The following is a 27,794-nucleotide window of genomic DNA, read 5'->3' as shown; positions in this document are numbered from 1 at the left end:
CAAGAGTGAGAGGAACAGCAGAACCAGTCCAAACCTTGCAGAGAAGCTACACTGACCAGTGCCTTATCTGTACAAGGATGATGACATTGTGCTGAGCTTCAACATCCTCCTCCTGACTCTGAGAGTGATCCCTGCCCCCCACCCCCAATTCTAGCCAACAACAAAGCTCACCTGTACCACTCTGACAAGGGTCTCAGGGTACTTATTGAAGACATCTTGAAAGGCACTTGCGGGAAGCCGCAGGATGGTGGAGGGGATGGCTGCTCGGGCTGAGACGGTTTTGTAGGGAGCAGGGTGACCCTAGGAGGAAGGGCCAGAGACACAAGGTGAAGCCACCCATGATCCTCAAGGTCCCTTCTAACCACAGACACAAGGTGAAGCCACCCATGATCCTCAAGGTCCCTTCTAACCAGACACAACAAGGTGAAGCCACCCATGATCCTCAAGGTCCCTTCTCACCAGACACAACAAGGTGAAGCCACCCATGATCCTCAAGGCCCCTTCTAACCAGACACACAAGATGAAGCCACCCATGATCCTCAAGGTCCCTTCTAACCACAGACACAAGATGAAGCCACCCATGATCCTCAAGGTCCCTTCTAACCACAGACACAAGGTGAAGCCACCCATGATCCTCAAGGTCCCTTCTAACCACAGACACAAGGTGAAGCCACCCATGATCCTCAAGGCCCCTTCTAACCAGACACAACAAGGTGAAGCCACCCATGATCCTCAAGGTCCCTTCTAACCACAGACACAAGATGAAGCCACTCATGATCCTCAAGGTCCCTTCTAACCACAGACACAAGATGAAGCCACCCATGATCCTCAAGGTCCCTTCTCACCACAGACACAAGATGAAGCCACCCATGATCTTCAAGGTCCCTTCTAACCACAGACACAAGATGAAGCCACCCATGATCCTCAAGGTCCCTTCTCACCAGAGACACAAGATGAAGCCACCCATGATCCTCAAGGCCCCTTCTCACCAGACACAACAAGGTGAAGCCACCCATGATCCTCAAGGTCCCTTCTAACCACAGACACAAGGTGAAGCCACCCATGATCCTCAAGGCCCCTTCTCACCAGAGACACAAGATGAAGCCACTCATGATCCTCAAGGTCCCTTCTAACCACAGACACAAGGTGAAGCCACCCATGATCCTCAAGGCCCCTTCTCACCAGAGACACAAGATGAAGCCACCCATGATCCTCAAGGTCCCTTCTAACCACAGACACAAGGTGAAGCCACCCATGATCCTCAAGGCCCCTTCCCACCAGAGACACAAGATGAAGCCACCCATGATCCTCAAGGTCCCTTCTAACCACAGACACAAGATGAAGCCACCCATGATCCTCAAGGCCCCTTCTAACCACAGACACAAGATGAAGCCACCCATGATCCTCAAGGTCCCTTCTAACCAGACACAACAAGGTGAAGCCACTCATGATCTTCAAGGTCCCTTCTAACCAGACACAACAAGGTGAAGCCACTCATGATCTTCAAGGTCCCTTCTAACCACAGACACAAGGTGAAGCCACCCATGATCCTCAAGGTCCCTTCTAACCACAGACACAAGATGAAGCCACCCATGATCCTCAAGGCCCCTTCTAACCACAGACACAAGATGAAGCCACCCATGATCCTCAAGGCCCCTTCTAACCAGACACAACAAGGTGAAGCCACCCATGATCCTCAAGGTCCCTTCTAACCACAGACACAAGGTGAAGCCACCCATGATCCTCAAGGTCCCTTCTAACCACAGACACAAGGTGAAGCCACCCATGATCCTCAAGGTCCCTTCTAACCACAGACACAAGGTGAAGCCACCCATGATCCTCAAGGCCCCTTCTAACCACAGACACAAGATGAAGCCACTCATGATCTTCAAGGTCCCTTCCAACCACAGACACAAGGTGAAGCCACTCATGATCTTCAAGGTCCCTTCCAACCACAGACACAAGGTGAAGCCACCCATGATCCTCAAGGCCCCTTCTAACCAGACACACAAGATGAAGCCACCCATGATCCTCAAGGTCCCTTCTAACCAGACACACAAGGTGAAGCCACCCATGATCCTCAAGGCCCCTTCTAACCAGACACACAAGGTGAAGCCACCCATGATCCTCAAGGTCCCCTCTAACCCAACCCATTCCATGACACCTCCTGCACAACTGCATCCACTCTGGGAAATAAAAGCTCCAGCTCTGTCTGCCTGCTGCTCTGGCAGCCACCACCAAACAGATTCTAAAATTAAATTAAGTTAATTGGAACCAATTTCTTAATTACACCATCTTCAGCTGACCTTTTTAGAAGCTCTGGGGCTGGCATTAATAGCTTTGATCTTCAGGTTCCTGAGGGAGTTGCAATTTTAAACATCTCTTTGACCTCCAGTGCAAAGCTACTAGGTGCCCTCAGCTCTCCTGACTTTCCTTTTATGAAGGAAAGAAGTTAACAAAGGACATTTGTGTGCTTCTCCTATGCCCCAGAACAAAAGCAGCATTCCTCTTCTGCAGGTCAGATTGAAGCCTGGCTTCATCTGGGCTTCTCCTCACACTCAGGTGTACAGGAGGCTGTACCCTGCCTGCTTTAAGCACAGCCAACACTGCCCCTGCCAGCAGCCCTCCTGCCTCCCCATCTCCACACCAAAGAGAGGCACAGAGGGGCTTGGCTTGCAAAGGACCTTTCCAGCTCATCCAGTCCAACCCCCCTGCAGTCAGCAGGGACAGCTGCAACCAGAGCAGGCTGCACAGAGCCCCAAACAACCTGTCCTGGAATCACTCCAGGGATGGGACATCCCTCACCTCTCTGGGCATTTCTGCCTTCCCTCCACTCTGAATCTCTCAGTTACAAACCCTCACCCCCTGTCCTCTCACAACAGGCCCTGAGAAAAAGTCTGTCCCCAGCTTTCTGCTCAGCCCTTGAAGCACCAAAAGGCCACCAGAAGGTCTCCCTGGAGCCTTCTCTTCTCCAGGCTGCACAACCCCAACTCTCTCAGCCTGGCCTCAAGCAGAGAGCTTCCAGCCCTGCCAGCATTGCTGTGGCCTCCTCTGGCCCTGCTCCACCAGGTCCCTGTCTGTGCTGTGCTGAGCACTCCAGAGCTGCCCCAGCACTGCAGGGGGGGTCTGAGCAGAGCACAGCAGAGGGGCAGAATCCCCTCCCTGCCCCTGCTGCCCACACTGCTGGGGCTCAGCCCAGGACAGGCTGGGGCTGGGCTGGCAGCACTCAGTGCCAGTGAAAAACCAAGTGAGAAACTAAAGAAATCTGTTAAATCTTTAGTTCCTGGCCCAAGGGTGAGCAGTAAGCTGAACAGTGCTCCAAAACACTTACTGGAAAGAGCAAAACAAGCCCCATGTGTCACACTCAGGTGGTCTGTTTGGATTGTTTTCTGAGCAGTGCTTGTCTGAGGACAATCCAACACCGAGAGCCTCTCAGCAAAGCACTTTTAGGCTAATGAAGGATAATGATGCAGCAGCCTCTCTCCCTCCAAAGAGCAGCCCATGCCTTCATTTTCCAGGGTGCAATTTTCCCTTTTCCCAGGCCCTTCACCACTTTTCAAAGGGCCAAGCCCAACCTCTAGCTGGCTGGGAACATGCTAGAGGCTGTCAGAGGGAGATGAAGAGGAAATGTTCTGTAATTGTCAGCTCTCTCAGCTGCCATCAGCAGCACAGGGAGCACCCCTTGCTCAAATTACTCTGCTTTAGCATCACACTGAGGGCACCAGCAGCTATAATCAGGAGTGAACCAGGGGGGCTGCAACACAGAACTTTGTGTTCTCAAGGCAGGTAACTGCTCTGTCATGTTCTGCAGAGAAATTAACTGCTGCAGGTGACAGATGTCACAGCTGAAGCAGCAGCTGACTCCAGGTGACAGCTAATGGCCAAATCCCAATGAGTTTGGGTAAGAAATCTGCCACAAAAGATGCAGCTGCCTCACTTTCTTCCCCCTGCAGTGGTAAATCCTTTTTGCCTCCAAAACTCTGGCATGTTCTACTTATCCCACTGCTGGGATTTTTGTCTTCCTCCCCTCCTGCCTGCCTTCCTCCCCACTACAACACTGCTGCAAGCCCAAGTTCTGGAGCAGCTCTGTGAGGAGCAAAGGCTGAGAGCCCTGGGGGTATTGAGCCTGGAGAGGAGCAGCCCCAGAGGGGAGCTGAGCAATGCTCAGCAACAGCTAAAGGGTAGGGGGCAAGAGGCTGGGGCCAGACTCTGCTCAGTGGTGCCCAGGGACAGCACAAGGGGCAGTGGGCACAGACTAGAACCCAGGAGGTTCCATCTGAACAGGAGAAAATTCTTTGGTGTGAGGGTGCTGGAGGCCTGGAGCAGGCTGCCCAGAGAGGTTGTGGACTCTCCTCCTTTGGACAACTTTAGGCTGGAAGAGGGGAGATTGAGACTGGAAATGAGGAAGAAATTCTTTCCAGTGAGGCTGGGGAGACACTGGCACAGGTTGCCCAGGGAGGTTGTGGCTGTCCCCTCCCTGGAGGTGTTCCAGGCCAGGCTGGATGAGGCCTTGAGCACCCTGGGCTGGTGGGAGGTGTCCCTGCCCATGGCAGGGGGCTGGAACTGGATGTGCTTGAATGTCCCTTTCAACCCAAAACATTCTGTGACTTCTTCTAATTGATTCACCAAGAAAACAGGAAAGGAACAGGACTGGTGTTGGTGCTGCTGCCCTCCTCACAATGTTGTCATGAAAAACCTCTACTGCTGGAAGTAACAGGGGCAAAGCCACCTCTGAATCTGCTCTTAATCTGAATGGGACAGCAAGAGCTAGACCTGGACAGTCCCAATCATTTTCATACCATTTCTCTCTTGTGACCAAGCTTAACCATTGTTTATCACTTTCAATAAGTTTCATGGCAAGCACCCAGACAGATGTTTGCTTGCTTCTGAAAGTGGCAAGGGAAACTTCACAGTTTCCCTTAAAGCTCCTGGCACAGAATAAGAGCTCCTTGTGATGAGCAGAGACAGCCAAGCACACTGAAACACAACATCAGGTCAGCTATGAACCTATGGATGCTTCACTGGCTGATGGCTGAGCCCAAAGTGTGGTGGAGAATGGAGTTCAATCCAGCTGGCAGCTGGTCACCAGTGGTGTTCCCCAGGCTCAGTGCTGGGGCCAGTTCTCTTTGATATCTTTATCAATGGTCTGGACAAGGGAATTGATTGCAGCCTCAGAAAGTGCCAGGGCTGCTCTGCTGGAGGGTAGGAAGGCTCAGCAAAAGGACCTGGCCAGGCTGGATCCATGGGTCAAGGCCACTTGCATGAGGTGCAACAAAGCCAAGTGCTGAGTCCTGCACTTGGGTCACAACAACCCCATGGATGCTCCAGGCTGGGGGCAGAGTGGCTGGAAACTGCCCAGTGGAAAAAAGGACCTGGGGGTGCTTGGTTGACAGTGGCTAAAGATGAGCCAGGGGGTGCCCAGGTGGGCAAGAAAGCCACCAGCAGCCTGGCCTGGGTCAGCACTGGTGTGGGCAGCAGGAGCAGGGCAGGAATTGTCCTCCTGTGCTGGGCACTGCTGAGGCCACACCAAGAACACTGGGGTCAGATTTGGGTCCCTCACTCCAAGAAGGACATTGAGGACTGGAGCAGCTCCAGAGAAGAGCAACAAAGCTGGGGAAGGGTCTGGAGAACAGGGCTGGGGAGGAGCAGCTGAGGGAGCTGGGGGGGTTCAGTCTGGAGAAGAGGAGGCTGGAGGGGTTGGTCCATTGCTCTCTACAGCTCCCTGAGAGGAGGTTGCAGTGAGGTGGGGGTTGGGCTCTTCTCCCTACTATCAGATGACAGAAGGAGAGGAAATGGTCTGAAATTGTGCCAGGGGAGGGTTAGGCTGGAGATGAGGAAATATTTCTTTGCTGCAAGAGTGGTCAGGGATTGGCACAGGCTGCCCAGGGGGTGGAGGAGGCTCCACCCCTGGAGGTGTTCCAGAAACCTGTGGCCACAGCAGAGTGTCCTCCAAATGCCACAGCCTGTCAGGAACAGGCAGTGCTCCACTGCCAAGCACACACATTTCACAACCACCTTACACACCACACAGCTAAGGTTAGAGTTGTTAAGACCTTGTGGGAGAACAGGAACTGGTCAAAGAAACACTTTGCATTCTGCTTCCTTCCTAGCAATGTGCAAAGTCTCCCACACAGGCTCTGTGCCACAAAGCAGCACTGCAGGAGACCTGCACCTGCAAGAACTTACTGTGATGACATCAAGGATGCTGAGCAGGCTGTGGACACTGTCTCCTGCCAGCACTTCCTTCACAACCATCTCTGTTCCATCCTGCAAGTGGAAGACAGAAGATTACTGCAGGCTCACAGCTGCATATTTGGCACACACAGAGCAGCATTCCAAAGAGAAACTTGCACTCATTCTGCCACACATCCTGAGCAGCCCTAAGAGAAATGGCTCCCAGTGTACCTCACAGGATGTTAGGGGTTGGAAAGGACTTCTGGAAATCTTCAAGTCCAATTCCCCTGCCAGAGCAGGGCCACAGAATCCAGCACAGGTCACACAGGAACACATCCAGACAGGGCTGGAAAGTCTCCAGAGAAGGAGACTCCACAACCTCTCTGGGCAGCCTGTACCTGGCTGCTTGTTTTGTCTGCTCTGATGGAAATGTGCTAACTCAAACACCAACGTTTTACACCAGTCCTCTAAAAGTGATAACTTAAAAGACTAAAAGACAGAAACTAAAAGCTCAGCACTGCTGAGGCCACACCTTGAATCCTGGGGTCAGTTTTGGGCCCCTCACTCCAAGAAGGACATTGAGGTGCTGGAGCAGGTCCAGAGCAGGGCAACCAGGCTGGGGAAGGGTCTGGAGAACAGAGCTGGGGAGGAGCAGCTGAGGGAGCTGGGGGTGTTCAGCCTGGAGAAGAACTCATCTAAACTGGCAGAAGGGTCCCCAGGGCTAACACCCAACGTTTTAAGGCTCACCTGTCATTTATTTCCTCTGTCTACCCAAAAGTGACTCTGAATCTTCCACCTCCCAGCCAAAGTCTCTACCTACCACACCAGCACATTAGGAAGTGTTTTGGATGCCCAGAGCAGGGGAGGCCAATCACTTGATGTAACTCCCACCCAAAAGGGGAGGAGGCTGGGGGGGGATGATCTCAGTGCTTACAAACATCTTAGGTGTGAGTGTCAGGAGGATGGGGCCAGACTCTTCTCAATGGTCCCCAGTGACAGGACAAGAGGCAATGGGCAGGAACCTGAATATAGGAAATTCCACCTAAACATGAGGAGGAACTTCTTTAGTGTGGGGGTGGCAGAGCCCTGGAGCAGGCTGCCCAGAGAGGTGGTAGAGTCTCCATTTCTGGAGATTACAAAGCCCACCTGGACATGTTCCTGTGTGACCTGCTTTAGGTGACCCTGCTCTAGCAGAGGAGTTGGACTCAATGACCTTCAGAGGTCCAACCCCCACCATTCTGTGACTCTGAATGTTTCCAAGGCTATGCCAAGCCCATCTTGCACCCTCCCCTCCCTAACTATGCAACTAGAGGACATGAGGACACCAGAATGCCTGCTCAGCATTGTGGTTTACTCCTTTAGCTAAGACAGAGGGGAGACCACAGCTAAAACCCTTGATCTTCATAAAGATCATGGCCCTGAAGGGCTGGCAGTAATCCTTTCTAAAGCACTCTGCTTCAAACGTCTGAGCTTAATCAACGCTTCCTGATTCATGCCAACAGATTCAGCTCAGCAGGCACACAGGAGCTGGCTTTCCTTACACTCTCTTGGATGCAAACTTCCAGCTTGCCATCCTGCACCACATAGATGCTGTTGTCTGGCTGCCCAGGACGGAAGATGTATTCTCCTTCATGCAGCTGCACAAAAACCATGTGCTTGCACAGCTCCAGGAAAAGAGGCTTCTCAAAGTGGCCAAGGACCCTGCAGGAAAGAACAGGCAGAGGGATAGAAACAGATTTAAAAAAAAAAAAAAAAAAAAATCACCACTGCCTTGGAAATATCCTCCCTAAGTCAGCAAAGCCCCCAGGAATGACCAGCAGAGGAAGCCCAGAGTCAGCTGCTGGCAGGAGGAGCAGAACTCCCCAGGGCAGAACTGAGAGAACAGTGAAATGCTGCAGCTCCTTCCTGAGATGCATTCAGAGCAATGCCACCAGGTTCAGAAGGTGGTGAGGTACTGGAACAGGTTGCCCAGAGAAGTTAAGCCTGGAGGGGTTCAAGCCTGGAGGTGTTGAAGGCCAGGCTGGATGAGGCCTTGAGCACCCTGGGCTGGTGGGAGGTGTCCCTGCCCATGGTGGGGGTGGGAACTGCATGAGCTTTGAGGTCCCTTCCAACCCAAACCACTCTGTGATTCTGTGAAACTGGACTTCCTGACTACTGAAACAGCTCAGCCACTTCCAGGCAGACAGAAATATTCATCTTAAAACTCAGCATTCTGTGCACAGCAGTAGCAGGACCCCTCCCCACAGCTCCATGAGCTCACTTTCAACAGGATCAATTAATCCAATTCTGCTGCAGCATCAATTAGTCACAGGAGATCATCATTCTACAGCAGAAAGTTTAGATGACTTAAATAGCAGCTTTATTAGAGAGTGTATGACCTTCAGACTAAATCATATCAGAACTGGGAGGAAAATGGGCATAGAGAAGCAAAACTAAAGGTACAGGTTGGACAACCTCATCCTCTTTGCTGTCTCAGCCTATTTAACCCCTGGCTGAACAGGCACAAGGACCTTCCCTTCTTCTCAACCTGCCAAAGAGCTGCAGGGAATTGAGAGCTGACTTGGGAGTCCATTTGCAACCTGTTTAGCCAGAGAAGTCAAAGATTCTGCACCTTGGTGGGTTGCCAGCATGGTATCTAATGAACAGTCCAAGAATCACAGAATATTAAGGGCTGGAAGGGACCTCCAGAGTCATCCAGTCCAACCCCCTGCCAGGGCAGGGTCACCCAGAGCAGGGCACACAGGAACACATCCAGGTGGGGCTTGAAAAATCTCCAGAGAGGAGACTCCACAACCTCTCTGGGCAGCCTGCTCCAGGCCTCCAGCACCCTCACAGTGACAAAGTTTCCCCTTCTGTTCCCCTGGCACCTCCTCTGCTCCAGCTTGCCCCCAGTGCCCCTTGTGCTGTCCTTGGACATCCCTGAGCAAAGCCTGGCTCCAGCCCTGCACATCTTTATCCCCAGCAATGAGGGCAGCCCTCAGGCTCCTCTGTTTCAAGCTCCAAGCCCCAGAGCTCCCTCAGCCTGGCCTCACAGGGAGATGTTCCACTGCCTTCAGCAGCTCTGTGGCTCTGTGCTGAACTCTCTCAAGCAGCTCCCTGAGGTCCTTCTCGAACTGAGGGACCCAGAAGTGGCCTCAGCAGGGCAGAGGAGAGGGGGAGGAGAACCTCTCTGACCTACTCACCACAGCCCTTTTAATCCACCCTAGGATGCCCTTGGCCTTCTTGGCCACCAGAGCACGTTGCTGGCTCATGGTCAACCTTCCATCCACTAGGACCACCAGAGCCTTTTCCCCTTCACTGCTCTCCAGCAGGTCAGTCCCCAACCTATCCTGATCCCTGGGGTTTTTCTTTCCCAGGTGCAAGACTCTACACTTTTATTCCTTCCTCATGCTCAGATGAATTTCCAATCAACTGCCTAAAGATGCTGACCATGCAGACATGAAATTTAAGACCTGGCCCCAACTACCAAATCTTCAGGTTCCTTGAAAACCAAAACTCCAGAGATTTCCCTTGAACATTACCTAACATTTTTTAGCATGTAGAGAACTTCTGATGGCAAATGGGAATTCTTCACATCAAATTCAGTCAGGTCTGCCTCTAGCAGAGAAGGAGGTGGTTCCTTTGGCTGCAGAGTTGGACTTTCCTTCTTAATACGCAGGATCCTGAGGAGAAAAACACAAGTCATGAAGTTCAGGAGGTCTCCTCATCTGCTTAGGCCCTGGCTATATGCTGACACCAGGCTGCCTGCAGCCCCAAAGGCACACCATGCCAGGCTCATAGACTGCCAGAATCTTAGAACGGGTTGGGTTGGAAGGGACCTCAAAGCTCATCCAGTTCCAACCCCCCTGCCATGGGCAGGGACACCTCCCACCAGCCCAGGTTGCTCAAGGCCTCATCCAGCCTGGCCCTGAACACCTCCAGGGAAGGGACAGCCACAGCCTCCCTGGGCAACCTGTGCCAGTGTCTCCCCAGCCTCACTCTCAACAATTTCTTCCTCATCTCCAGTCTCAGTCTCCTCTCTTCCATCTTAAAGCCATTGTCCCTCATCCTGGCACTCTCAGCCTTTGTCAAAAGTCCCTCCCAGCTCTCCTGAAGGCTCTTCAGGTATTGGAAAGCTGCTTTAAGGTCTCCCTTCTCTGCTCTAGGCTCAACTGTCCCAACACTCCCAGCCTGTCCCCAAAGGGGGGAGTCTCCAGCCCTCTATCAAAGCCCCTCTGGCTTGCTCCAAGCTCCCCAAAAGCAGACACAGGCACTTGAGCACACCCTTGGCAAACACCCTCCCAGGAAGCCCCACCACACTCCTTGGCTGCAGGCTCACCTGGTTACCCATTAGCAGCAACATCAGCCAGCACCATTCCACCCTCCAGCCTTTTCCAGCAGAACCAGAGCCAGCACTGCCTGCAGCAACCACTCCTCTGAGCAAACCTCCCAGGGGAACACCTCCCAGCAGCTGTGTGAGCTTTCCAGTGCTCTGCTAAGGACAAGGGTCCACAGCACTAACAACCCCCCACCACACCACCCTCCTTGCCATGGATTTTCCCAGTCCCCAAGACCCCCAAATACCTTTTAGCCAAAGACAAAACCTTTGCCCTCTTGCGCATCCTCTGGCGAGGCACAGTGTTCCCCACCAGGGAGTTGGGAAGAGTTGTGACCTAGGAGGGAATCAGGAAAACAAAACAAACATTTAGCAAAAGCCAAACCAACCAAAAATCCAACCCTGCAAAGGCTCCAACTCATCTGCCAAGTCACAGGATCCCAGGATGTTAGGGGTTGGAAGGGACCTCCAAAGGTCATCAAGTCCAATCCCCTGCCAGAGCAGGACCAGAGAATCCAGCACAGGTCACACAGGAACACATCCAGATGGGGCTGGAAAGTCTCCAGAGAAGGAGACTCCACAACCTCTCTGGGCAGCCTGCTCCAGTGCTCTGTGACCCTCACAGTGCAGAAGTTCCTCCTCCTGTTGAGGTGGAACCTCCTGTGCTGGAGTTTCCATCCATTGTTCCTTGTCCTGTCCCAGGGCACAACTGAGCAGAGCCTGTCCCTGTCCCCTCCCTCCTGACCCCCAGCCCTCAGATATTGATAGACATTGAGCAGATCCCTCTCAGTCTCCTCCTCTCCAGACTGCACAGCCCCAGGGCTCTCAGCCTCTCCTCACAGGCAGTGCTCCAGGCCCTTCAGCATCCTGGTAGCTCTCTGTTGGACTCTCTCCAGCAGATCCCTGTCCCTCCTGAACTGGGGAGCCCAGAACCGGATACAATATTCCAGGTGAGGTCTCACCAGGGAAGTCATTAGAACATGAGCAGAGGAAAGCACTCACATAAGAAGACCTTGGAGGAGTGGAACATCTACTCCAGGAGCACTTTCTTTCTCCAAAGCAAGTGGAGCACCCTTTGTAGCAACCATCCCCAGGGATGGCAGAGGGGAAAAAAACCCCTCAGCTCTACAGTTCTCAGGCAGGCACAGCCAGCATCAGGCACACCAGCAACTTTCAAAGCTTCACTACTCCTCCAGCATCCTGTGATGCTGACAAACTGGTTCATGAGCCAGCATGGGCCCAGGTGGCCATGAGGGCCAACAGCATCCTGGCTGTGATCAGCAATGGGGTGGCCAGCAGGACTCTGACCTCTACACTGGGGAGGCCACACCTTGAGTACTGCATTCAGTTTTGGGGCCCTCACTCCAAGAAGGACATTGAGGGGCTGGAGCAGGTCCAGAGAAAGACAACAAAGCTGGGGAAGGGCTAGGGAGGAGCAGCTGAGGGAAATGGGGTTGGTTAGTCTGGAGAAAAAGAAACTGAGGGGAGACCTCATTGCTCTCTACAGCTCCCTGAGAGGAGGTTGCAGTGAGGTAGGGGTTGGTCTCTTCTCTCTAGTCTCACGTGATAGAGGAGGGCAAGAAAGCCACCAGCAGCCTGGCCTGGGTCAGCACTGGTGTGGGCAGCAGGAGCAGGGCAGGGATCATCCTCCTGTGCTGGGCACTGCTGAGGCCACACCAAGAACACTGGGGTCAGATTTGGGTCCCTCACTCCAAGAAGGACATTGAGGACTGGAGCAGCTCCAGAGAAGAGCAACAAAGCTGGGGAAGGGTCTGGAGAACAGGGCTGGGGAGGAGCAGCTGAGGCAGCTGGGGGTGTTCAGTCTGGAGAAGAGGAGGCTGGGGGGGGTGGTCCATTGCTCTCTACAGCTCCCTGAGAGGAGGTTGCAGTGAGGTGGGGGTTGGGCTCTTCTCCCTACTATCAGATGACAGAAGGAGAGGAAATGGTCTGAAATTGTGCCAGGGGAGGGTTAGGCTGGAGATGAGGAAATATTTCTTTGCTGCAAGAGTGGTCAGGGATTGGCACAGGCTGCCCAGGGGGTGGAGGAGGCTCCACCCCTGGAGGTGTTTAAAAGCTCTGTAGATGTGTTGCTTGGGGCTATGGCTTAGTGGAGGACTTGGCAGGGTTAATGGCTGGACTCAAGTCTTGAAGGTCTTTTCCAACCTCGACGGTGCTGCCATTGGGACCAGCAGCACAGAGCTGCAGGGAGGCTTCGGCTTATTCGTAACGGCCGCTGTGCGCCACCGTCTGGACAAACGCTGCAACTGCATGGCCAGGACTGCAGCGCCCCAGGGACCTCGAACCGAGGGCAGCTTTCTGGTTGGCTCTCAAAGAGCTGAATCCCAGGGAAAAGTTTCTCTCACCAAGGAAATCTTTAACGAGTTCCGAAGCTTTTTTCCTTTCCAAAAATGAAATCTTAGTATTTTACCAGAAATACACAAAGTCCAACCAACAGTAAAGCTTTTGATACTGTCTCCCATAACATCCTCATAGAAAAAGCTCAGGGGGTGTGGCATAGATGGCTGGTCCCTGAGGTGGCTTACAAACTGACTTCAGAGGGTTGTCATCAGCAGCACAGAGTCAACTTTGAGGCCTGTGGCCAGTGGTGTTCCCCAGGGATCATTAGTACTGGGTCCAGTTTTGTTCAACAACCTGGCTGAGGGCATTGAGAGTACCTTCAGCAAGTTCTGATGATACCAAACTGGGGTTGGCTGACACCCCTCAGGCTGTGCAGCATCCAACATGACCTGGACAGGCTGAGAGCTGGGTGCAGGCAAACCAAATGAAGCTCAATAAGGACAAGTGCAGAGTCCTGCATCTGGGGAGGAATAACAGCAGGCACCAGGACAGGTTAGAGGCTGCCCTGCTGGAGAGCAGCTCCATGGAGAAAGCCCTTGGAGTGCTGGTGGGCAGCAAGTTCTGCATGGGACAGCAATGTGCCCTTGTGGCCAAGAGAGCCAATGGGATCCTGGGGTGCAGCAAGAAAGGTGTCCAGCAGGGCTGGGGAAGTTCTTCTGCCTCTCTACTCTGCCCTGCTGAGACCACAGCTGCAATCCTGTGTCCAGTTCTGGGCTCCCCAGTTCAAGAGAGACAGAGACCTGCTGGAGAGAGTCCAAGGGAGAGCCAGGAGGATGCTTAGGGGACTTGAGCATCTCCCTGTGAAGAGAGCCTGAGAGCCCTGGGGCTGTTTAGTGTGGAGAAGAGAAGGCTGAGAGGGATCTGATCAATGTCTCTCAATAGCTGAGGGGTGGGTGTCAAGGGGAGGGGGCCAGGCTCTTTTGGGTGGTGCACAGTGATAAGCCATGAGGACCAACAGCATCCTGCAGACTGCCCTGGGTGACCCTGCTCTGGCAGGGGGTTGGACCTGATGATCTCTTGAAGTCACTTCCAGCCTCTAATATACTGAGAGACTGTGAACAGCACCTGGCTTGGAATGTTCTAGGTCTTACCCAGAATAAAAGCAAGAAGCAAGGTCTAAAAACCACCTGAAATGATTTGACCCTATGGAATTCTAACAACTCTTTACTTGGACAGCCATGTGGAAAGCAGTGGAACCAGCAGGGTGGGAGAGGTGATTCTGCCCCTTTGCTCTGCTCTCATGAGACCCCACCTGCAGCATCGTGTCCAGTTGAGGTGCCCCCAGCACAAGAGGGACCTGGAACTGTTGGAGCAGATCCAGGAGACCACCAAGATGATCAGAGGGCTGGAGCCTCCCGTATGGCAACAGGCTGAGAGTTGGGGCTGTTCAGCCTGGGAACAGTTCCAGGGACACCTTAGAGCAGCCTTCCAGTACCTGAAAGGGGCTACAAGAAAGCTGGGAAAGGACTTTTGACAAGGGCTTGAAGTCCATGAGGTTCCCTCTGCCCAACTCTCCAGCCTGGCCATGCCTGGCACAAAGGCAGCACAGCCTGATGGGCTGCCAGCCAGCCAACTCCTGCCAGTTCTGTATCACCAGCAAACTGGCTGAGACTACCTCATGTCCCTCCCTCCAGACCACAGATGATGTTTAACAAGACTTGGGCCCAGTCCTGACCCCTGGGGAACACTGTCAGTCACAGTGCCTCCAACTAGGCTCTGAGCTCTGTCCTCCAGCCAGTTCTCAAGCCACAGATTCACAGATTGAATCAGGCTGGAAAAGACCCTCAAAGGTCATCTTGTCCAACCCCTCTGCAGGCAGCAGGGACACCTCCAATTAGGTCAGGCTGCCTGGGGCCACAGAGCCTGACCTTGAATGTCTCCAGGGACAGGGCTTCAACCATACCCCTGGGCAACCTGTTCCAGTGTTTCACCACCCTCATTGTGCAGAACCTCCTCCTGATGACTAACCTCAATCTATCCACTCCCTGTCCATTGATCTGAGCCACACTTCCTAAGCTAACCCACAAGGATGTTATGGGAGACAGTGTCTAAAGCCTTGAAGTTGAGACAGATGACATCCACTGCTCTCCCCTCACCTAGCCAGCTGATCCCACCATCAGGGAAGGCTATCACAATGCTCAAGCATGATTTCCCTTGGGTGAATCCATACTGACTGCTCCTCATCATCTCCTTTTCCTCCACAATATCCTTGAAAAAGATAAGGTTTGACCAGAAAGACTGTGCAGGGCAGTGTGGGGAGGACAGAGCCAGGCTCTGCTCAGGGATGTCCAAGGACAGCACAAGGGGCACACTGAAGCAGAGCAGGTGCCAGGGGAACAGAAGGGGAAACTTTGTCACTGTGAAGGTGCTGAAGGCCTGGAGCAGGCTGCCCAGAGAGGTTGTGGAGTCTCCTTCTCTGGAGAGTTTTCAAGCCCCACCTGGATGTGTTCCTGTGTGCCTTGGGTGCCCCTGCTCTGGCAGGAGGGTTGGACTGGATGATCTCTGCAGGTCCCTTCCAACCCCTAACATTCTGTGATCCTGCAGTGCTGTTCCCTCAGCACTTCAGGCAGAGCTGCAGGACTTGTGAAACGTCCCTAAAAGTCCCAGTGGCATTTCATCAAACACCCTGGGGCCAGGCTAAGAAAGTGAAGCATTGCAAAGTTGACAGCACCTCCCAAAGTGGGTTTTGCCCTCCCCTGCCCCCCAGCAGGCCAGGTCTCCTCACCTTCCTCATGATCTTCCTCCCATAGAACATCACTTTGTCCCTCTTGCGGAACCTGTACTGAGGCACGTGCGGCTGAAGTTGCTCTGGAACAGAGAAGCATCCCATCAGAAACCACCTGCAGCTCTGTGCCAAGAGAAAACAAACTCAGCACAGCTTGCTTCCACCTCCTTAACCCCAGCTGGGACTCCCCTCTGCGAAGCAGTGAGCTCCTGTGGTCAGCATTTGGAACTTAAGGCAAGACAAGAGACCTCCTTATCCAAGGAGGACATCCCTCCAGATTCCAGGCTTCTGTCTATACAGGCTGAAAACTCCAGGGCCATTTTCCCACTACCTACCCCCACCCCCCCATGACAGTGTTAGAAGAACTAGCTCACAGTTCTGACCTCAATATTTATTATTTTTTTTATGTATAGGCTTGGTTTATTTAACTATGTCTCATGTCATTAAACTTTTTAAATTGCTATTCATGTTATTAAACTGCTTTAAATTTCTTCAGCAAGAGAGCACTAAATATCTTCAGGCACATGAAGTGTGTTTCCCCAGCATTTGAAGAAGCCCCGTGATGGTTTTAAGACTTTTTCATTGTTCATCACAAAGTTCAAGCAGAGAAGGTGAAGGAATGTAAATAAATCAGTATTGGGTGTAAGAAAGCAAAATCATGATTGTTCTAAACACTTCCAGTGGAGAGAGAGAAATGTTTAAGAAGCTCTACTCCAAACAAGGTTGGGGAGTTGGGCAGTCTGGGACTCAGCTCCCTCAGCTTCTGGCTGGCTGCTGCTTCTTTTCTGGCTGAAGACAACACCCTGACCTTGACAAGCTCAGTCTAACAGCCTCTCCCTGCCTTCTGCCTGGGGGGTCTGAGGAGATTCCTCCTGGCTGAGGGGGAGGCCCCTTGGGGCAAGCAAAGGGGGCCTGGTTGTGCTTTTCTGTGGATTGTACCTATTTGTGAATGTTGTGAACAGTGTCTGTTTGTACAGATTCATTGCATTGCATCCTGGATTGTAGCTTTGCTTGTAAACACAGCTGGCATTTGCTTCCAGGCTGAGCTAGCCTGGTCATGGGCAGTGTGGGACAGGGATTTCAGCTCTCACACTGGTACAAACCCAATTTGTAAGGTCAGCATTTCTGAGTGATTTTTATTTTTCACTCTGCACTTTCAGTTTTTACATTTAAGCCCCTAAAAGCCCAAAGTGTCCTTTAAAAGCCTGCCAGATTCTGAGTTAGCACCTCACCAGTGATTACCAAGGATAACTTTCCAAGACCTCTGAGCTAGTTTTACTACCAAAATGGACTCTATATTCTCTGCAGTCACACTCTTTTGGCATAATGGAGATGCTCTTAAAACTTGGAATGTTTTTTACATCACTTTTTTTCATTACTTCTTCTACTGGGACATAGTGAGCCCAGCCCAGCTAGGGAAGAGCCTGAGGCTCCACGTGATCACTGGAGGAGGTAAAAAGGCTCTCTAAACAGATATAAGGATCAGGTCACTTTAATCTCACAAAGGAATCTTCTAATTCATACATTTCTCATCAGTTCTCACTAACTGTGAGCCATACAATCTTAGAATCACAGAACTGGTTTGGTTGGAAAAGCCCTTTTTATGTCACTGAATCAAATTTTTCTCTAACTCTGCCAAGGCTGCTGCTAAACCATGGCCCCCAGCACCACATCTCTGCCTCTTTTCAACACCCCCAGGGATGGGGATTCAACCACCTCCCTAGAAAGCTGTCCCAGTCTTGGAGAACCCTTTCAATGAAGAATTTTCTTCTAAAATGCAACCCAAACCTTCCCTGGTGCAAACTGAGGCCATTTCCTCTTGTCTAGTACTAGAAAAGAGACCAACCCCCACCTGGCTCCAACCTCTTATCAGGGGGTTGCAGAGTCCCAGAACACAAAAGCTTCCCCTCAGCCTCCTTTTCCCCAGGCTAAACAACCCCAGTTCCTTCAGTTGCTCCTCACAAGTTTTGTTCTCCACACCCTTCACCAGCTTCATGGTCCTGCTCTGGACCTGTTCCAGTCTCTCAATGCCTTTAAACATCGAGGACATCACAGCTGAAATTCTTTGTATTGAAACACTGAGGACATCACAGCTGAAATTCTTTGTATTGAAACACTGAGGACATCACAGCTGAAATTCTTTGTATTGAAACACTGAGGACATCACAGCTGAAATTCTTTGCATGCCAACAGATACCAAGGCTCTCATCCAGCAGAGAAATAAATCTCCCCAGCATCCTGCAGGTGAGAGCTGTGAATTCCGTGCCCAGCCCTCAGTAAGCAAAACAACACAAAATTCTTCATCCTCCTAGAGCTGCTTTCCTGCAAGAAGCTCCACCTCACAGCAAGCAGTGATTACAGAACCCACCACACCTCCTTGCCCAAACACTGCAGGCAGCTGAGAAAAGGGAGTTTCAAAGAGCTGCTGAGTACTTACTGGATTGTTTCACTCTTCTATAAACCACAAACACCACGACTGCTATAAGCAGTAAGGCCACGGCAGCTCCAATCACCATCCCAGTCAGCTGAGAGAGGGATTTGGGGAGGAAAGGAGTTAGTAAACTTCTAACAGTGAAAATTAAGCCATTTTTGGAGGGCTGAAGAACATTTAGCTCAGTAAGAAGTCAGAAAGCCAGGCACATTCATGAATGCTTCATTTCAAACTACAACACCCCACGTGCAAGGAGTTTAAACCACATCAGTGCCTCCCTCACAAAACGTTCAGCATTTCCCCCACCCCTCAAAGATCAACTCAATGCACACAGGATGAAGGCTCAGGAATGAATTCCTGCCTCATACACAACCTTCCTGACTTAGGAGAGTTCCCAGAGCTCAGGAGTAGCTACCCACTGTGCTGCACACACATACACACTCTGTCACCCAGCAGATGAAACTCCACATTACCATCGTTGTCTGTATTCTGTCTTCTACAAACTGGACATCTGGGATTCCCAGTGCTGAAACAGCCTAGCACCAAAAAGAAGGTAAAATTAGTTCCCCCACAGCTGGCAAAAAGCCTCCATGAGAGTATCTCAGTGTCTGGTCTGCAAAAGGACTTGGGGGTGCTGGGGGGGGAGAAGCTGGACAGGAGCCAGCAGTGGGCACTGGCAGCACAGAAGGCCAAGGGCAGCCTGGGCTGCATGCAGAGAAGCACAGCCAGCAGATAGAGAGAGAGGATCCTGCCCCTCTGCTCTGCTCTGGGGAGACCTCACCTGCAGGGCTGTGTCCAGCTATGGGGCCCCCAACACAAGAGAGAGATGGACCTGCTGGAGAGGGTCCAGAGGAGGCCACAAAGGTGATCAGAGGGCTGGAGAACCTCTGCTGTCAGGGCAGGCTGAGAGAGTTGGGGCTGTTTCAGCCTGGAGAAGAGAAGGCTCCAGGCAGACCCTTAGAGCTGCCTACCAGTACCTGAAGGGGCTCCAGGAGAGCTGAGGAAGGACTTTTGACAAGGGCTGGGAGTGACAGGTTTGAAATGAGACAAGGGCAGATTTAGAGTGGATGTGAGGAACAAGTTCTGCACCATCAGGCTGCTAGAACACTGCAGCAGGTTGCCCAGAGAGGTGGTTGAGGCTCCATCCCTGGAGATATTCAAGGTGAGGCTCAACAGGGCTCTGAGCAACCTGACCTAGAGGAGGATGTCCCTGAGAGATGACCTTTGGAGGCCCCTTCCAAGCCAAACCATTCTCTGATTCTGTGATTTTCCTTCCTTTCCACTCCAGCACACTTTCCCAACACAAGACATTCAGCGGAGAGGCAGTTCTGCATAGGTGCCTGTTTAACACAGTCCTAAAGAGTCCTAAACCAGGGTCAAAGAGTGAGGTGATGACCTGCTTTGATGACTCTGTTACTCAGAGCAGCAAGGACAAGGAACTGCATGTACAGGACTCTATCAGACTGAGAAAGTAAGTCATAAACCAGCAGATTAAATTAAGCATACAAAGAAAAATATGCACATGGGGAAGAGCATTAACCTCAGGAAGCTGTCCTGGGATGTGGGCCAACTATTGCTGTCCAGGAAAAAAACATCTGGCAGTTAAAATCTCACAAATGCCAGCTCAAAACAGAGCAGAAGGGGGGGAGAAAGCTGCAAGTAAAGACAACAACAAGGAAGGAATAAACAAGAAACAAGCTGAGTACAAGGACAGATATCTCCCCCTCTAAGTCTTGAGCCTTACAAGTGCTTGACTATGACCCCAGCACAAGAAGGACCTGGAGCTGTTGGAGCAGGTCCAGAGGAGGCCACAGAGATGATCAGAGGGCTGGAAAACCTCCCCTGTGGTGACAGGCTGAGAGAGTTGGGGCTGTTCAGCCTGCAGAAGAGAAGGCTCCAGGCAGACCTCAGAGCAGCCTTCCAGTACCTGAAGGGGCTCCAGGAGAGCTGGGGAGGGACTTTGGACAAGGGCTGGGAGTGCCAGGATGAGGGACAATGGCTTTGAGCTGGGAGAGGGAGATTGAGACTGGAGATGAGGAAGAAATTCTTGGCAGTGAGGGTGAGGAGACACTGGCACAGGTTGCCCAGGGAGGCTGTGGCTGACCCCTCCCTGGAGGTGTTCCAGGCCAGGCTGGATGAGGCCTTGAGCACCCTGGGCTGGTGGGAGGTGTCCCTGCCCATGGCAGGGGGTTGGAACTGGATGAACTTTAAGGTCCCTTCCAACATAAACCATTCTATGATTCTAGGAAGTGTTACACACAGTTCAGGTCCCAGTTTCTGCCCTTGATTCCAGACCTGCATCACCTCTGAGTTTAGCTTTGCCACCAAGAGGGAAATGAAGTGCACACCAAGAGTCACCAAACCAGTCTGTCTCTGTCATGAAATTCATTCCAGTGCAAACAAAACTCCTGCCTGACCAGTCCACTCAGTCTGTCCTCTGAGGCTGCTCTCACACAGAACAGCAACAACTGAACTGCCTCCATCACTGCTCTCAGCAGACTGTTCTCAGGGGGACTGCAGGGGAAAGTCAGAGGAATTTGGAAAAGCAAAGCTGAACCTGACATGCAGCTGGCAGCTCCTAGTGTAAGCCTATTGTGATCACTTCATTTATTTCCCCTTGACAGTGCCAGGGACACACAAAATTCTGCTCCTACCCAGGCCTGGATGATCTCAAATAACATCCAAAACAGTAGCTGCCAACTGCCAGTCACATTGCTGCTCCACAAGGGGGACAAAACTGATGAGCAAAACCCACACAGAGGCACAGACTGAGCCCTCAAGGCCTCAATATAGAAAGACGATGAGGAAAGGAAATTCAGACCTCCAAGAAAAACTGGGAGGTTCTTGCAAGGTTCCTGACAAGCAGCAGTGAAAATGTGCCAGCCCCCCTGACTCTGGGGGGGACTTGTCAAGCACTGACAACCCCTCTGGGAAAGCAGGGAGAGCAGACAGGCTGCAGCCACACAGACACTTGAGACACAGAAGCAGGTCACAGAATGCCAGCTTGGAAGGGACCCCAAGGATCATCTGCTCCAACCTTTCTAGCTCACAGCAGAGCTGCCATGAGCTGGCTCAGCACCCTGGCAAGATGAGGCTTAAACTGTCCAGTGGAAGGGGATCCACTGCTTCCCTTGGGAGATGATTCCAGTCTCCATCTGTTCCCATGGGGAAACATTTTCTCCTGGAGTCCAATGGGACTCTCCCCAGCAGTAACTTGTCCCCATCTCCCCTTGGCTTCTCCATGGGACTCCTTGTGAAAAGGGAGTCTCCATCCTGCTGGAGGCCATCCTTTCTGTCCTGCTCCAAGGTCTCCCCTAAGCCTTTTCTTCTCCACGCTGACCAAGCCCAGCTGCCTCAGAACTTCCTCACAGGGCAGCTCTGACAGGCCTCTGATCATTCCTGTAGTTATTGTGAAGATGACAGCATCTGAGAGAGAGGTATGAGTGAAGTCATCAGTGCTGCAACCCAAGCCTGCAGGAACACTCTTAGGAGGGTGACAGCCAACAACAAAGTTCAAGGACTTCACATATGCCTTACACAGCTTCCAAACAATTCTGGGCCACAAAACACAGAGAACAACCCTGAGAACACCCTCACTTCACAGAATCATAGAAGGGTTTGGTTCAGAAGGGACCTTCAAAATCATCCAGTTCCAACCCCCTGCCATGGGCAGGGACACCACCCCCCAGCCCAGGTTGCTCAAGGCCTCATCCAACCTGGCCTTGAACACTTCCAGGGAGGGACAACCACAACCTCTGTGGGCAACCTGTTCCAGTGTCTTACCACCCTTGTACTGAAGAACTTCTTCCTTAGATCCAGTCTAAATCTACTCTTCCTCAGTTTAAAACCCTTGTCCTGTCTCTAGAGACCCTTATGGAAAGTCTCTCTGCAGCCTTCCTGTAGGATCCCTCCAGGTGCTGGATGGCAGCTCTAAGGTTTCCCCCAGAGCCTTCTCTTCTCCTGGCTGAACAACTCCAGCTCCCTCAGCCTGTCCTAGCGAGAAGACCAAGGAGACAACAGAGCAGTGATGCACTAAGAGGCTGAAAACTCATTGAGAAAATGGGAATTAAAAGTAATTAACAGAAATAGTCAGCTAGACAAATACTGCTCATGCTCATCCACAGCAGCAAGCACAGAGCAGCAGAGTTCAACAACCTCACCCTGCACCCAGAGGCAAACAATGAGACATTCCCTGCTCAGGGAGGGGTGGGAACACTTATCAGTGCTGAGAGCAAGGCCTTAAACCCAGGACTGCCCAAAGCATCAGACTGCCTGGGAGCTCAGGAGCACACAGCTCCACAGTGTCTGTTTTGACTGCAGACACTGGATTCTCACAACTCTTTTACCAACCACTCCTTTGTTTTGTATTTTTTCAGTTCTGATAACTAATTCCAACCATGGGCCTTGTCCTTCATGGCTATGAAAAGCACCATGGGCCATGATAGACTGAGCTTCATGTTAATGATTTAAGAACAAACACAAGAAGAGCTGTGCCACAGCATGCTGCAATTCTTCCACCTTTAGGCTAAAAGCACACTATTGAAGCAGGAGGAACTTAAAATTACATTATCCTGCTAACAGCTTAAAGCATGAATCATAGACTCACAGCATGGCAGGGGTTGGAAGGGACCTCCAGAGGTCTTTGAGTCCAACTTCCCTGTCAAGGCAGGGTCACCCAGGGCAGGGCACACAGGAACACATCCAGATGGGGCTTGAAAGTCTCCAGAGAAGGAGACTCCACAACCTCTCTGGGCAGCTTGCTCCATGGCTCCAGCAGCCTCACACCAAAGAAGTTTCTCCTCATGTTGAGGTGGAACTTCCTGGGTTTCAGGAAGCAGAATGTGAACAGTTTGTGCTAATATATTAACTAATTAAATAATAAATTTAAAACGTTAAATAATAATAAAAACACACAAAAATCTGGGACCAAGCTTGACATTTTTGGAAGGATAAAAGACCCTTCAAAGTACAAGTGGCACATCTGAAGGCATTAATCCAAAAGTTGTCAGCTTAGGTGCTTTCAGCTTCTGGAAACACTAATGGGGAAACAAATAGGTCCAAAACCAATAGCAAAGTAGATCATACCTCGAGGCTGGTGCTGTTGCTTTCTTCAGCCATGTCTAGAGGTACAGCAGGAACAAAAACAACAAAGAGAAGATTAAGGCAAAAGGTGACCACACTTTATAACCCCACAACTCAACGCGTTGTCCCAGCGCTGCTCTTCCAGAACAAGACAACTCAAGGGGAACAAAAACATTGTCCCTTCAAGGATGAGCAGAGTTACAGCCAGGACAGCCGTGGGAAGACTCTGGGCAGCAGCAGCAGCACAGGGCTCAGCTCACAGAGCTGCATCTCTGCTCCTCCTTAACAAAAGCTCCGCGGGACACAGGAACGACGAAACCCTCTCGGGAGCCACCCCGCCGGGCACCCACAGCCCGGCCGCACCGCCAGACGGGCTCCGGGTTACACGCTCCTTCGGGGAAAGGCGAAACACCGGAGTTCCCGCACCGACACGGGGACCCTCACCGGCACCCATTTCCCAGGGGACATCCCTCGCAGAACAAGAGGCAGCCCTGAGCGCAGGGCGGGACAGACCCCAGGGCCGCCCCCGGTCACCCTCCTTCGCTGCCAGTCCGGCAGGCCGAGACCTCGGCTCCCACACAGCTCCGCTTCTCCCCTTTCATGGGACGCGGACTTTAGAAAACAACCTCCCGGCCAGGCCACCAGCACCGGCACCTCCCGAGCTGCTGCAAGAGCCCGCAAGGCTTGGCCCCCTTCGCCGCCGCTCCCCGGGCATCCTGGGCCGGGTCCCTGACCTGCCAACGCTCCCCACCGCACCTCGGCTCGCGTTCCCTCACTTGCTGCCGTTGTCGCCGCCGCACCCGGGCCGGGTCAAGACTCACCCCGCGGGCAGGGGGCCAAGGTCGCTCCGGAAAGCACCGCCTGCTGCCGCCGCCGAGGGAAAGCGGCAAGCCCCGCCCACACCTGCAGCTCCTCTCTGATGATTGGTGGGCGAGTCCCTACCTCCCGCGCTGAATGGTTTGCATCCTCTGTAGGGTACGGTGAGCGCTGCGGATTGGCCGGCGTGCCTGAGCCAATGGGAGCAGGCGGTGTTGGAGTGCGCGGAGGTCGTGGTGCGCCCGGGTGAGGTGAGGAGAGCCGTGGTGTGAGGGGAGCGAACGACTGGCTCCGGCCCCGGCCCCGGCCCCGGCCTTGCCCTGCCTTGAGGAGCCCGCAGGTGCCCGGCATGGGGCTGCTGACCGAGCTGGCCCGCGGGCTGGTGCGGGGAGCCGACCGAATGTCCCCGTTCACCAGCAAGCGCGGCCCACGGACCTACAACAAGGGCCGAGGGGCCAAGAGGCCGGGCGTGCTCACCTCCAACAACAAGTTCATCCGAATCAAGGAGATGGTGCCCGAGTTCGTCGTTCCTGACCTGGAGGGCTTCAAGCTGAAGCCTTACGTGTCGTACCGCGCCCCCGAAGGCTCCGAGTCGCCCATGACGGCCAAGCAGCTCTTCAGCGAAGTGGTAGCTCCCCACATCAAGAAGGACGTGGAGGAAGGCACCTTCGACCCCAACAACCTGGAGAAGTACGGCTTCGAGCCCACGCAGGAGGGCAAGCTCTTCCAGCTCTTCCCCAAGAACTACGCGCGGTAGGGAGCGAGCATCGGGGCTCTCGAGCTGCTGCACCGCGCTGAGGTGTGAGCCACCGCCAGCACGGACGGGACACCTTCGGTCACTGGCCATTAAATCAAATCCTGCCCCTCTGGCTTTCTGCAATGTCTGATTTAAATTGTTGTTGGGGAGCTGGCGGTTCGTGCCCCATCCGCCGCTAAGGGAAGCGGCCCTTGTGTGCATGGTTGTGTTGTGTGAGCCTGCGGGAGGCCTGCTCGGGCAAGAGCCGATGGACCAGGCGCTGGTAAGTAGCAGCAGGCAGTTTCTCTCTGGGTTGCTGAAGCACCATTGCTCCCTTCCGGGCAGTAATTCCTGCCTTTGGGAACAAGGGAGGGCAGGTCTTACCTCGTTGGGAGAGTCTCAGGTTACCAGCGGTGGATAGCAGGACACTGCAAGCCAGACAGCACCGTAGGGGACACCTGGGTGGATTTACCCCCAGTGAAGCTTTCCATAGACACGGAGTGAGATCCCCAGCAGGCAAAACCAAGGCTGTACCCTGAGCTCTCTGAGATCTGTAGCTTAGGTTCAATGCCACCATTCTTCCAGACTTGCCTAAGCCTTCAAACTACTCTTCATCAGGACACAGTTGTAAGGACGTTTGGTATCTGTTCCTTTGTGAAGCTGCTTGAAGTTACAAGAAAGCCATTTAAATTTGAAACATATCTCGAGAATTGTTACTTTTAGAGATCTGTTCTTGGAGGAGCAGTGTCTTCCTGGTCAGCAAATTGATGCAAGCTACACTCACATCCTCTGGCACTTAGACAGATGTGTGCAGGTGTTTGAAGCAGAAAGTGTTTGAAGTGGTTGGAAATGTTGTTTCTAGCACCTGCTGCAGTTGTTGAGAAAATCATTCCAGTTCTGTGCCTGCACGGGGCCCTCCCAAGAGGCTTTCTAAATGCAAACAACTGCAAGGCTTAAGCAGCAAAGTTAAATCAGAATTGAAAAGTTCCCTGGTGGAGTCAGGAAGCATTTTTGCTGTGTTCTTGGTCAGCATCCAGTCTAGTGAGGACTAATGAATGAGTCTTTCAAGTGTTGTTAAAAAATCATCTACTTTCAGAGCTATGAAGGGGGGATGCTGCACTGGCTTCCACTGCTCACTACTGCAGCTCCAGGGAATCACCAGTGAAGGAGGAGCTGTTGGCACAGAGGGAAGAGTTGTCACATCCATCCATCCATAGACTCATAGAATCACAGAATGATTTGGGTTGGAAGGGATCATCTACCCCAGCCCCCTTGCCATGGACACCAACACCTCTCAACTAGACTTGGTTGCCTAAGGCCTTGTTCAGCCTGGCCTTGAACATCTCCAGGGAGGAGGCATCCGCAACCTGTTCCAGTGTCTTCCCACCCTCACTCTCAAGAATTCCTTCCTCATCTCCTGTCTCAATCTCCCCTTTTCCAGTTTCAGTCCATTCCCTCTCATTCTATCACAACAAGCCCTTGTAAAAAGTCCCTTCCCTAGTGGGGCTGAGGGAAGTTGGAGGTTTTCTGGTTAAAGCTCAACCTGCTCTCTTCAGCTCAGAATAATTGTAGCACACAAACAGCAGGCTCCTGCCTTCAGCTCTGGGTGGTGGTGCTGTGGGCACAGGTACTGCTTTGCCCCCTCCTTTCAGAGGTGCCCTGTTCCTGGGCTCCACCTCATCTTTCCAGAAAAGACTCAAGTGTTTGCAGGGGGTGGGAAGGAGGTAGGAAAAGGTCAACTCGGGACTGAAGAGTAGGAAATCCTGCACCCTGTGCTACATACCCCCTGTGATGTTCATACCAGTTTAGCCTTGAGCAGGTCACCCCTTCCCCATGTTGAAGGCAATTTCTTAGACTCCTTATTTCTCAGAGCAGAGCAAGGACCAGCCCAAGGCATAAATCCAGTGCCCCAGTCTGGTCACACCCTGTGACACCACTCCAGCTCTGCTAACCTCAGCCTGGCTCCTCTTCATGTCAGAGGGCAATAAAACATGCAATAAAAGATGCACTACAACCTTTGAGATGCCAGGCAGAGGCACAAGCTGTGTCACTACAAGGATCCGCCCTTGGTGTCCTCCCTGAGGCCTGAGGAAACTTGGATTGTCTGCTCTGGCTCCTGAGGAACATTCAACACCAAGCACCCTCACAGCTTGCTTCAGGTTGGAAGGGACCCTCAGAGGTCATCCTGTCCAACCCCCCTGCAGGTAGGAGGGACACCTCCAACTGGAGCAGGTTACTCAGAGCCACATCTCAAGTCTGACCTTGATTGTCTCCAGGGACAGGGCCTCAACCACATCCCTGGGCAACCTGTTCCGGTGTCTCCCCAGCCTCATTGTGCAGAACTTCCTCCTGATGTCCAACCTAACTCTGCCCTGCTCCACTTTCAAACCACTGCCTCTCACCCTATCCCCACAGCCCTTCTGAACAGGCCCTCCCCAGCCATCTGGTAGGTCTCTTTCAGCTACTGAAATGCAGCTCTAAGGTCTGCTTGGAGCCTTTGCCTCTCCAGGCTGAACAATCCCAGTTCTTCCAGCCTGTCCTTGTAGGAGAGGTGCTCCAGTCCTCTGATCGTTGTGGCCTCCTCTGGACCTGCTCCAGCAGCTCCATGTCTCTCTCTGGTTGCGGGTCCCATGTCTGTACACAGCACTGCAGGTGAGGTCTCCCCAGAGCAGAGGGGCACCACTCAGCTTGGCATCATCTGCAGACTTGCTGGGGGTGCAATCGCACTGCCTATGGCATTGATGAAGATAGTGAACAGCACTCTGGAGTCTGAATCACACAAGGCACAGCAGAAGCTCCTCACAAGGACTAACTGTGAGGGACTTACTAAAATCAAGCCAAGCAAGGAAGATCTCTCACTCATCCTGATTTTATTTTAGAAACATCCAAAAATAGGGTGGTTTTATTTAACAAAAGCTCTTGGTCACTATACTAATGTGAATCTTCATGTAACAGTGCTCAAGAACATCTTGTAGAAGACACATTCACCCTTGAAAAAGGAGTTTCAAAGCAGTTCAGTTCTTTCCTGCTGGCCCTGTCAGGTGCAGCACTGTTACAGATACCTGTTGCTGGTGTTTCTTTCCCTCCAGACAACTAATTCTTGAGGACCTTCCCCCAAAGAGAAACCATGCAAGCTGGAAGTCAGTTACCTAGTTGA

The 27,794-nt window shown here is 52.4% G+C and overlaps 2 protein-coding genes across 2 annotated transcripts in view; one reads left to right on the top strand and one right to left on the bottom strand.

Annotated features, from left to right (window-relative positions):
- PNPLA7 (patatin like phospholipase domain containing 7) overlaps positions 1-23,937 on the bottom strand; it is a 182,873-nt gene extending 158,936 nt beyond the window's left edge. Inside the window, exons 1-10 of the mRNA XM_054393395.1 lie at positions 23,907-23,937; positions 23,089-23,123; positions 18,477-18,539; positions 18,010-18,097; positions 15,573-15,655; positions 10,738-10,826; positions 9,696-9,836; positions 7,716-7,875; positions 6,187-6,267; positions 172-300 (exon numbers count right to left, since the gene is read on the bottom strand). Coding sequence (XP_054249370.1) covers positions 172-300; positions 6,187-6,267; positions 7,716-7,875; positions 9,696-9,836; positions 10,738-10,826; positions 15,573-15,655; positions 18,010-18,097; positions 18,477-18,539; positions 23,089-23,121 — 867 coding nt within the window. The 5' untranslated portion in view covers positions 23,122-23,123; positions 23,907-23,937. The remainder of the gene's footprint in view (positions 1-171; positions 301-6,186; positions 6,268-7,715; positions 7,876-9,695; positions 9,837-10,737; positions 10,827-15,572; positions 15,656-18,009; positions 18,098-18,476; positions 18,540-23,088; positions 23,124-23,906) is intronic.
- A 305-nt stretch (positions 23,938-24,242) lies between these two features.
- Positions 24,243-24,764, top strand: MRPL41 (mitochondrial ribosomal protein L41). Its single transcript, XM_054393529.1, has one exon. It carries the CDS (start codon positions 24,251-24,253, stop codon positions 24,656-24,658), a length of 408 nt encoding a protein of 135 aa, XP_054249504.1. The 5' UTR covers positions 24,243-24,250; the 3' UTR covers positions 24,659-24,764.
- The last annotated feature ends 3,030 nt before the right edge of the window (positions 24,765-27,794 follow it).

This window comes from Indicator indicator, chromosome 28 (assembly GCF_027791375.1).
Source record: "Indicator indicator isolate 239-I01 chromosome 28, UM_Iind_1.1, whole genome shotgun sequence".
Lineage (NCBI taxonomy): Eukaryota > Metazoa > Chordata > Aves > Piciformes > Indicatoridae > Indicator > Indicator indicator.
This window is presented reverse-complemented; position numbering and strand designations above follow the sequence as displayed.

Excerpts from the sequence above, each read along its gene's own strand:
- MRPL41 (XM_054393529.1), top strand. The coding sequence starts at position 24,251 with ATGGGGCTGCTGACCGAGCTGGCCCGCGGGCTGGTGCGGGGAGCCGAC.